The 10,763-nt window shown below is 50.0% G+C and overlaps 1 protein-coding gene across 1 annotated transcript; it reads right to left on the bottom strand.

The window, feature by feature from the left end:
• Window positions 1-2,733: 2,733 nt before the first annotated feature.
• LOC116969401 (large proline-rich protein BAG6-like) lies at window positions 2,734-9,294 on the bottom strand. Its single transcript, XM_033016274.1, has 5 exons — window positions 9,174-9,294; window positions 7,261-7,407; window positions 6,725-6,832; window positions 4,834-4,980; window positions 2,734-3,005 (listed from the first exon to the last, which is right to left on the bottom strand). Exons 1-5 carry the CDS (start codon window positions 9,207-9,209, stop codon window positions 2,910-2,912), a joined length of 534 nt encoding a protein of 177 aa, XP_032872165.1. The 5' UTR covers window positions 9,210-9,294; the 3' UTR covers window positions 2,734-2,909.
• Between the last annotated feature and the right edge of the window lie 1,469 nt (window positions 9,295-10,763).

Genomic DNA, 10,763 nt, shown 5'->3' with positions numbered 1-10,763 from the left:
GCTCCTATACTCAAATCCTTTTGCTATGAATGCTAACATACCATTCGCCTTCTTCACTGCCTGCTGCACCTGCATGCCTACTTTTAATGACTGGTGTACCATGACACCCAGGTCTCGTTGCATCTCCCCCTTTCCTAATCGGCCACCATAATCTTATATGTTTCAATAAGATTCCCTCTCATCCTTCTAAACTCCAGTGAATATGGAACCTTTTTCCCACCCAAGAATTAGAGGGAGAAGCCATAAGGGGGAAAGTTTAAGAGGGATTTGCCAAGCATGTTTTTTTACACAGAGGGTGGTGGGGAGCAAAGAAATTGCTCCTCGTCTCCTTTCCAAAGGTACATCCTTTGATTCTGAGCTGTACATCTCGGTGGACAAGGTGGTTAACTTGGAATTACCGTATAAACTGCTGCCACTTCTTCACTTGGCATTCAATCTTCACTTAACCTGACTGGATACCATCTGGTTTGCGGAGCTCCCAGCCACGGGCGGCGCTGACTTCAACCGCGGAGTCCTGGGATCCCTTTGCCGGGGGCCGCCAGCGTTGAGTCTCCGCCCAGCTCGGCCTGTGGACTTACGGGAGCCGCCGTCTCCGGTAGGAAGCGGCCGATTCGGAAGTCCAAGCCGTTGAGGGTGTTCTCCCGTTCCGACGTCGGAGTTCCATCATCCCGGCGAGAGGGCCTGGGCATCGGGCTGCCCGTAACGGCGACTGAGAAGGGCTCGGGAGGCCCCGACCACGGATGAACAAAGAGGAAGAGGACTGTACTTTGGTGCCTTCCCTCACAGTGGGAAACTTTGATTCTGCTGTGTGGAGGATGTTCATATTAAAAGTCTATCGTGTGTTGTGATCTTTTTATTCGTATGGTAGTATGGTGACCACAAATTTCACTGTACCAATTGGCGGAAGTGACAATGCATGTCTCTTGAATCTCTTGGAAGTGCAGAGGAGATTTGCAAGGTGACCTCCCGGTTGGCAAACCCTTTAATTTCCCCGAGAAAGACACAAAATGCTGGAGTAAACCATTGGCATGGGCAGCATCTCAGGAGAGAAGGAATGGGTGACATTTTGGGTCCGAGTAACACCAGCATTTTGTGTCTACCTTCGGTGTAAACCAGTGTCTGCAGTTCCTTCCTAGAAATTAACTCCCCCTCCCCATTCCCACACTGACCTATCTGTCCTGGGCCTCCTCCTTTGTCAGTGTAAATTCTTCACCCACATCTTGTATTTAACTTATTGAAACATATAAGATTATTAAGTGTTTGGACACGCTAGAGGCAGGAAACATGTTCCCGGTGTTGGGGGAGTCCACAACCAGGGGCCACACAGAGTTTAAGAATAAGGGGTCGGCCATTTAGAACGGAGACGAGGAAACACCTTTTCACCCAGAGTTGTGAGTCTGTGGAATTCTCTGCCTCAGAGGGCGGTGGAGGCCGGTTCTCTGGATACTTTCAAGAGAGAGCTGGATAGGGCTCTTAAGGATAGCGGAGTCAGGGGATGTGGGGAGAAGGCAGGAACGGGGTACAGATAGTGGATGATCAGCCATGATCACATTGAATGGCGGCGCAGGCTCGAAGGGCCGAATGGCCTACTCCTGCACCTATTGGCTTCCAATCATTAGTTCCAAATCCCTCTATATCACCCTCTGCACCTCTCGTTTTCCCTCTCCCCCGACTCCCAGTCTGAAGAAGGGTCTCGACCCGAAACGTCGCCCATTCCTTCGCTCCGTAGATGCTGCCTCACCCGCTGAGTTTCTCCAGCATTTTTGTCTACCTGCTCACAAGGTCGTCATTCGGCAGTGCTAGAAGACAAAGTGGAGCAACTTGTCCTTGTACACCTGTCACTGAAAGTTGGCGTGCAGGTACAGCAGGCAGTGAAGAAAGCTAATGGAATGTTGGCCTTCATAACAAGAGGATTTCAGTATAGGAGTAAAGAGGTTCTTCTGCAGTTGTACAGAGCTCTGGTGAGACCACATCTGGAGTATTGTGTACAGTTTTGGTCTCCTAATTTGAGGAAGAACATCCTTGTGATTGAGGCAGTGCAGCGTAGGTTCACGAGATTGATCCCTGGGATGGCGGGACTATCATATGAGGAATGATTGAAAAGACTAGGCTTGTATTCACTGGAGTTTAGAAGGATGAGGGGGTTCTTATAGAAACATATACAATTATAAAAGAACTGGACAAGCTAGATGCAGGAAAAATGTTCCCAATGTTGGGCGAGTCCAGAACCAGGGGCCACAGTCTTAGAATAAAGGGGAGGTCATTTAAGACTGAGGTGAGAAAAAACTTTTTCACCCAGAGAGTTGTGAATTTGTGGAATTCCTTGCCACAGAGGGCAGTGGAGGCCAAGTCATTGGATGGATTTAAGAGAGAGTTAGATAGAGCTCTAGAGGCTAGTGGAATCAAGGGATATGGGGAGAAGGCAGGCACGGGTTATTGGTAGGGGACGATCAGCCATGATCAGAATGAATGGCGGTGCTGGCTCGAAGGGCCGAATGGCCTCCTCCTGCACCTATTTTCTATGTTTCTATGACTAATTTGGGTAGACAAGTGCTGGAGAAACTCAGCGGGTGAGGCAGCATCTATGGAGCGAAGGAAATAGGCAACGTTTTGGGCCGAAACCCTTCTTCAGACTAATTTGGGGATGTTTTGCGATGAACCAAGCTTGCGGAGATTTTCATTGAGTGGGAAAGAACAGAGACATGATGGTTTAAACTGAAGCTGGACACGTTGAAAGGAGAAAATGGGAGCCCTGGGCTGTGGTATTTTATTTAAGGTTCAAGAACTAAACAACAGAAAGTGCAACGGCCAGAGTCCAGCGAATAGTTAAAAGTGGCGGAGGCTGGTCCTCCACTAGCCGACGCTGCGCTCGCCGGCCGGCTGTCCGCCGTCGCTGCTGGCTCCCGGCACTAGGAGCGCTCCTCGAAGGCGGTGTGTGTGTTTGGGAACCGCTGCGGGTTGTACTCTGGGTCTTCCCTGATCCTCTTCTGGATGTCCGACTGGATCTGGAAGACAATCGGCGAGTCATAGAGTGATACAGCGTGGAAACACAAGCCCATCGGCCCATCTCGCCCAACATGTATGTCCCACCTAGTCCCACCTGCCTGCGCTTTGGTCCAGATCCCTCCAAAAAACAGGAATTGTTAGATGAAGGGATTCAAAGTAACATTAGCAAATTTGCAGACGACACAAAGCTGGGTGGCAGTGTGAACTGTGAGGAGGATGCTATGAGGATGCAGGGTGACTTGGACAGGTTGGGGGAGTGGGCAGATGCAGTTAAATGTGGATAAATGTGAGGTTATCCACTTTGGTAGCAAAAACAGAAAGGCAGTTTACTATCTAAATGATGCTAAGTTGGGAAAAGGGGAAGTACAACAGGATCTGGGGGTCCTTGTTCATCAGTCAATAAAAGTAAGCATGCAGGTACAGCAGGCAGTGATGAAAGAGAATTGCATGTTGGCCTTTATAACAAGAGGAGTTGAGTACAGGTCCTTCTGCAATTGTACAGGGCCCTAGTGAGACCACACCAGGAATATTGTGTGCAGTTTTGGTCCCCTAATTTGAGGAAGGACATTCTTGCTATTGAGGGAGTGCAGCGTAGGTTCACCAGGTTAATTCCCGGGATGGCGGGACTGTCAAATGCTGAGAGAATGGAGCGGCTGGGCTTGTACACTCTGGAGTTTAGAAGGATGAGAGGGTAGCTTATTGAAACATATAAAATTATTAAGGGATTGGACACGCTAGAGGCAGGAAACATGTTCCCGATGTTGGGGGAGTCCAGATCAGGGGCCACACAGTTTGATAAGAATAAGGGGTAAGCCATTTAGAACGGAGACGAGGAAACACTTTTTCACAGAGAGTTGCGAGTGTGGAATTCTCTGCCTCGGAGAACGGTGGAGGCCGGTTGTCTGAATACTTTCAAGAGAGAGTTAGATAGGGCTCTTGAAGATAGCGGAGTCAGGGGATATGGGGAGAAGGCAGGAACGGGGTACTGATTGGGGATGATCAGCCATGACCACATTGAATGGTGGTGCTGGCTCGAAGGGCCGAATGGCCTCCTCCTGCACCTATTGTCGATTGTTTCTGGCGCCAATTTAAAGTCACCAGCTGCGTGAAAGATGCTCTTTGACTGCCTGAAAGTTGTAGGTGAACCAGTGTAAAGAGCGTGACTGCCTGAAGAAGGGTCTCGACCCAAAACGTCACCCATCCTTTTTCTCCAGAGATGCTGCCTGACCCGCTGAGTTACTCCAGCTTTTTGTGTTCATCTTATAGACAATAGACAATAGGTGCAAGATTCAAGAGAGTTTATTGTCATGTGTCCCTGATAGGACAATGAAATTCTTGCTTTGCTTCAGCACACAGAACATAGTAGGCATGAATACAGAACAGATCAGTGTGTCCACATACCATTATATAAATATATACACATATGAGTAAATAAACTGATAAAAGTGCAAGTAACAGATAATGGGTTATTAATGTTCAGAGTTTTGTCCGAGCCAGGTTTAATAGCCTGATGGCTGTGGGGAAGTAGCTATTCCTGAACCTGGTTGTTGCAGTCTTCAGGCTCCTGTACCTTCTACCTGGGCAGCGGGGAGATGAGTGTGTGGCCAGGATGGTGTGGGTCTTTGATGATACTGCCAGCCTTTTTGAGGCAGCGACTGCGATAGATCCCCTCGATGGAAGGAAGGTCAGAGCCGATGATGGACTGGACAGTGTTTGCTACTTTTTGTAGTTTTTTCCTTTCTAGGGCACTCAAGTTGCCGAACTAAGCCACGATTGGACCTTTTGTCCCCACCCGTCCCCCCCCACCCCCAGTGGGCCGACCCCTACCTGTTGCCGGTAAGCCTCCTGAACCTCGGTCCGCTCCAGGTCCCTGGCCAGGCTGTCCGCGCTGGTGACCGGCTTCACGCCCGCGGCCTTGGCGGCTTTGCCCACGGCGTCGGCCAGCGAGCGCGGTGGTCCCTCGCACTGCATGGTCTGTAACATACAGAGAACGCAGAATGCAGGGGGGGTTTAATATACTCGGTTTGGTTTAGACACACAGCGCGGAAACAGGCCTTTCGGCCCACCGTGTTCGCATATTTCGCTTGGGCAGTTTTTTTTGTTTGGTTATTTTATTAGAAGTTAATACAGTACAAAACAGTACAGTGGCACCTAATTTTAGGTGCCAACTATGTCATACCGTAATCCATTCTATGTACAACCTCTAGTTTTATGTTATGAGAAGGAAGTAAGCAAGACAAGAAAAAGTAAACAATAGAAAGGGGAAAAAGTGGAAAAATAGATGGTAGAGAATAGAAAAACGTGAAGTGTGTATATAAAAAAATTAAAAAAAACTTGGGCAGTTTATGAACATTGACTTCTCTAACTTCAGACAGCCCTTGCTTTCCCTCTCCTTACCCTTCCCAGTTCTCCCACCAGTCTTTACTGTCTTCGACTACATTCTATCTCTGTCCCGCCCTCTCCCCTAACATCAGTCTGAAGAAGGGTCTGAACCCTTTTGTAGTTGGGACGACAGATGGCACAATGGGCTAAGTATTCGGCTGGCGACCGGAAGGTAGCCGGTTCGAATCCCGCTTGGAGTGCATACTGTCGTTGTGTCCTTGGGCAAGACACTTCACCCACCTTTGCCTGTGTGTGAATGTGTGTGAGTGATTGGTGGTGGTCGGAGGGGCCGTAGGCGCAGATTGGCAGCCACGCTTCCGTCAGTCTGCCCCAGGGCAGCTGTGGCTACAGAAGTAGCTTACCACCACCGAGTGTGACTGAGGAGTGAATGAATAATGCGATGTAAAGCGCCTTGAGTATTAGAAAGGCGCTATATAAATCCCATCCATTATTATTATTATTAACCCAAAACGTCACCCATCCCTTCTCCCCAGAGATGCTGCCCGTCCCGCTGAGTTACTCCAGCATTTTGTGTCTACCTTTGATTTAAAGCAGCATCTGTGGTTCTTACTCAAGGGCCTGTCCCACTTTCCGATTTTTTGCTGCGACTGCTGGCATCATGTCAGTGTCGTCAAAAGACTTTGAAAATGTCAAAATCCAGCGGCAACAAAAAAAAATGTTGCCACACGAAAAAACACCGTGCATCAACACGCCATCACGACACAAATTTTTCGTTGAGCTGATAACATCAGTCAATTATGCTGGCAGTCGCTGAAAAAAAATCGCCAAGTGGAACAGGCCCTTTACACATTAAAGATAAGGGATAGAAGCAGGGCCTCGGTGGGCCGAATGGCCTAATCCTGCACCCAGGCACGGAAATCGCTATCAAAACATGGGGGGGACCACAATTTCTTGTCGGCCGCGCATGCGCACAAACGCAAGGCTTCGGCCGTGGGCCCTGTGGACGGTAATATCGGGAGCTGACCTGCTTGGTGACCGACTCTGAACTCCAGCAACAGCAGCTTCGTCCGGAGAATTGGCCAGTTCGCGGGGCCTTTCATCGCCCGTCGCGGCTTAGAAACGGCCGGCGGGGGCTTCAAGATCGGGAGCCTCGATCACCTCGATGCAGCAGTTTGATTTTAAGCGGGCGATGAAAGGCCCCGCGAACGGGCCGATTCACCCCTTAGAAAGCACCTGATAAAGTCCGGATTACAAAACACGGAGGGGTTTTCAGCCCATGCCGACATCTCTTTTCTATGTTTCTCAGCTGGCTAATCTGCTCCACAATGGAGTGGAGGGAAAGGGAGGGTGAGGGGGGGGGGGGGAAGGCTCTCACCTTTCGCCGTTTGGCCGGCATCCCGCTGAGGTAGGCGTCACTGACTGGAGGCTGAGGCTTCATTTTCCTCTGGCTCTGAATGTCTTGCTGGATGACCGGAACCCACTCCTGCAACACAAAACGACACACAGTCTCACTCTCTGTATCTCTGTCAAACAAACCAAACCTGGTGCCCGGCACAAAACACAGGCAGGTGGGGTTCACTTCAGTTTTAGACAATCGACAATAGATGCAGGAGGAGGCCATTCGGCCCTTCGAGCCAGCACCGCCATTCAATGTGATCATGGCTGATCATCCCCAACCAGTACCCCGTTCCTGCCTTCTCCCCATATCCCCTGACTCCGCTATTATTAAGAGCCATATCTAGCTCTCTCTTGAAAGCATCCAGAGAACCGGCCTCCACTGCCCTCTGAGGCAGAGAATTCCACAGACTGGGAATCGATCAAGAACGATGGCAGGAGTCGAGAGAGAGAGAGAGAGAGAGAGGTGGGGACGGGAGGGAGGGACCGTCGAGTGAAGGGGGGGCAGAGCCTCACCGGTGGGACGGCAGCCACCCACGTCTCTGTCTCCGCCTCCGCTCCTTCCCTCTGCATGGTGTCGCCGCCCAGCGACACGGCCGGCTCGGTGGACATCACCTCCTCAGCGGTGGTGGCCGGGGCCGGTGATGCCGTCGACTCCTTCCTCTGTCCGGGGGGGGGGGGGGGGGGGGGGGGGAGAGAGTAAAGACAGGCGGTTACAATGTTTGACGGATACAATAGACAATAGGTGCAGGAGGAGGTCATTCGGCCCTTCGAGCCAGCACCGCCATTCAATGTGATCATGGCTGATCATCCCCAATCAGTACCGCGTTCCTGCCTTCTCCCCATATCCCTTGACTCCGCTATCTTTAAGAGCCCTATCTAGCTCTCTCTTGAAAGTATCCAGAGAACCGGCCTCCACCACCCTCTGAGGCAGAGAATTCCACACACTCACCACTCTCTGTGAGATAAAGTGTTTCCTCGTCTCCTTTCTAAATGGCTTATTCCTTATTCTTAAACTGTGTGGCCCCTGGTTCTGGACTCCCCCAACATCGGGAACATGTTTCCTGCCTCTAGCGTGTCCAAGCAGTTGACACAGCGTGTCACTAACAGTTTTTAGTGAATTTGTCCTATGTTTGTTGGGGAATTTGACTTTTTTATGTGGGGGGGAAGGGGGAAACTATTTTCTAGGTCCCTACCTGGTCGGTGAGGCAGCTTTTTCAGAATTCTGTCTTTAATTGGTGTACTGGTGATGTCTTTACTATTTATTTCATTCCGCTTACATGTTTTTACTCTATTTGCTAAATGTTGTAAGGTGTCCTTGAGACTCTTGAAAGGCGCCCATAAATAAAATTTATTATTATTATTAACCCGTAACAATCTTATATGTTTCAAAGAGATTCCCTCTCATCCTTCTAAACTCCAGAGTGTACAAGCCCAGCCGCTCCATTCTCTCAGCATATGACTGTCCCGCCATCCCGGGAATTAACCTGGTGAACCTACGCTGCACTCCCTCAATAGCAAGAATGTCCTTCCTCAAATTAGGGGACCAAAACTGCACACAATACTCCAGGTGTGGTCTCACTAGGGCTCTGTACAACTGCAGAAGGACCTCTTTGCTCCTATATTCGATTCCTACATGCAACGCTTCACAGACAGCTACGTGGACGGGAAAATAGACACAGAATGCTGGAGTTACTCAGCGGGACAGGCAGCATCTCCGAAGTCAGTCTCAAGGAAGGTCTCGACCCGAAACGTCACCCATTCCTTCTCTCCAGTGATGCTGCCTGTCCCGCTGAGTTACTCCAGCTTTTTGTGTCTATCTTTGCTTCAAACCAGCATCTGAGGGTGTGAGCTACAGGGAGAGGTTGAGTAGGCTGGGTCACTATTCCATGGAGAGCAGGAGGATGAAGGGAGATCTTATAGAGGAATAGATGCACAGTGTCTCTTGCGCAGAGTAGGGGAATGAGTCATAGTCATGAAACTCATGATTTTATCCACCTCTATAAGATCACCCCTCATCCTCCTGCGCTCCATGGAATAGAGACCCAGCCTACTCAACCTCTCCCTGTAGCTCACACCCTCTAGTCCTGGCAACATCCTCGTAAATCTTCTCTGAACCCTTTCAAACATGACAATATCTTTCCTACAACATGGTGCCCAGAACTGAACACAATATTCTAAATGCGGTCTCACCAACGTCTTATACAACTGCAACATGACCTCCCAACTTCTATACTCAATACACTATGACTGGTGAAGGCCAAGCTGTGATGTATCCTGATAAAATGCTTCCTGTGGTGCATCCTTGGAACATTCACACCTCCCCCTGTGATTGCTCAACACATCCATTACAATGAGCCCAATGAGGGGATGGGGAGGGGAGGGAGGGGGGGGAAGGATTCTCATCCCGATCCCAACGTTCCCATTACCTGCGGCACTTCCTGCTCGGGCTCCTCGGAGTCCATGGGCCGTTCCTCTGTGCATTCCTCTGGGATGTTCTGGATTGATGAGATCAGAGTGTCAACATCAACGCCGCAACAATAGACAATAGGTGCAGGAGGAGGCCATTCGGCCCTTCGAGCCAGCACCGCCATTCAATGTGATCATGGCTGATCATCCCCAATCAGTACCCCGTTCCTGCCTTCTCCCCATATCCCCTGACCCCGCTATCTTTAAGAGCCCTATCTAGCTCTCTCTTGAAAGTATCCAGAGAACCGGCCTCCACTGCCCTCTGAGGCAGAGAATTCCACAGACTCACAACTCTCTGTGTGAAAAAGTGTTTCCTCGTCTCCGTTCTAAATGGCTTACCCCTTATTCTTAAACTGTGTGGCCCCTGGTTCTGGACTCCCCCAACATCGGGAACATGTTTCCCGCCTCTAGCGTGTCCAAACCCTTAATAATCTTATATGTTTCAATAAGATACCCTCTCATCCTTCTAAACTCCAGAGTGTACAAGCCCAGCCGCTCCATTCTCTCAGCATATGACAGTCCCGCCATCCCGGGAATTAACCTGGTGAACCTATGCTGCACTCCCTCAATAGCAAGAATGTCCTTCCTCAAATTAGGGGACCAAAACTGCACACAATACTCCAGGTGTGGTCTCACTGGGGCCCTGTACAACTGCAGAACTGATCTGAGATTACCCCTGCCACTGGATCAGGCACCTCAGCCCACACTGCCCATTTATCCATCCACACCAATGCCCTTTACACACATTAGGTCGATGCGCTTCACGGAAACAGGCCTTTCCGCTCAAGAAACTTGTCCAGGCCGACCAAGACGCCCCATCTACACTAATAGAAACCCTGACACGTTAGATCAACTCCGCCGACCTGCGATCCCCGCACATCCTACACACATTAGGGACAGTTTTACACTTATAGGGGCGGCTCGAAGGGCCGAACCGGCTTACTCCTGCACCTATTGTCTATTGAATGGCCTAATTCTGTAGCAGGAACATGATTCATGGGGTGGATTTTTGTCTGGGTTGGTTGGCTGGGTCTGATCTTGGTTATGTTTTGGAGCAGAGTTGATCTTCCTATTCTGCACTACGCCACGTACACTAGCACTATCCTACACACTAGGGACATGTCTATTGACTCGGTGGGCCGAAGGGCCTGCTTCCGCGCTGTAACTCCAAACTAAACCACGGTGCCCAAAATTGCTCACAATACATCTAAACAAGCCTGTCCCACTGTACAAGCTAATACAAGAGCTCTCCCGAGTTTCCCCTGATTCGAACTCGGAGATTTACGGTAATGGCCGCTCGTAGGTACTCGGGGCTCTCGTGGACATTTTTCAACATGTTGAAAAATCTTCACAAGTCTTCACGAGCTTACCGGGTTTCCCGAGTACCTGCCGTCAGCGTTACGAGCCGCTAAGAGACGTCCCCGAGCTCCGACGTACATTCTACGTGCTTACCACCAGTTTGATTTTTTTTAAACTCGGGAGAGCTCTTGAATTAGCACATACAGTGGGACAGGCTCTTTACTCTCTCTTGAAAACATCCAGTGAATCAG

This window comes from Amblyraja radiata, unplaced genomic scaffold (assembly GCF_010909765.2).
Source record: "Amblyraja radiata isolate CabotCenter1 unplaced genomic scaffold, sAmbRad1.1.pri S36, whole genome shotgun sequence".
NCBI classification, from domain to species: domain Eukaryota; kingdom Metazoa; phylum Chordata; class Chondrichthyes; order Rajiformes; family Rajidae; genus Amblyraja; species Amblyraja radiata.
Note: the sequence above shows the minus strand (reverse complement) of the source record. Positions and strands in the feature narration are given on the sequence as shown.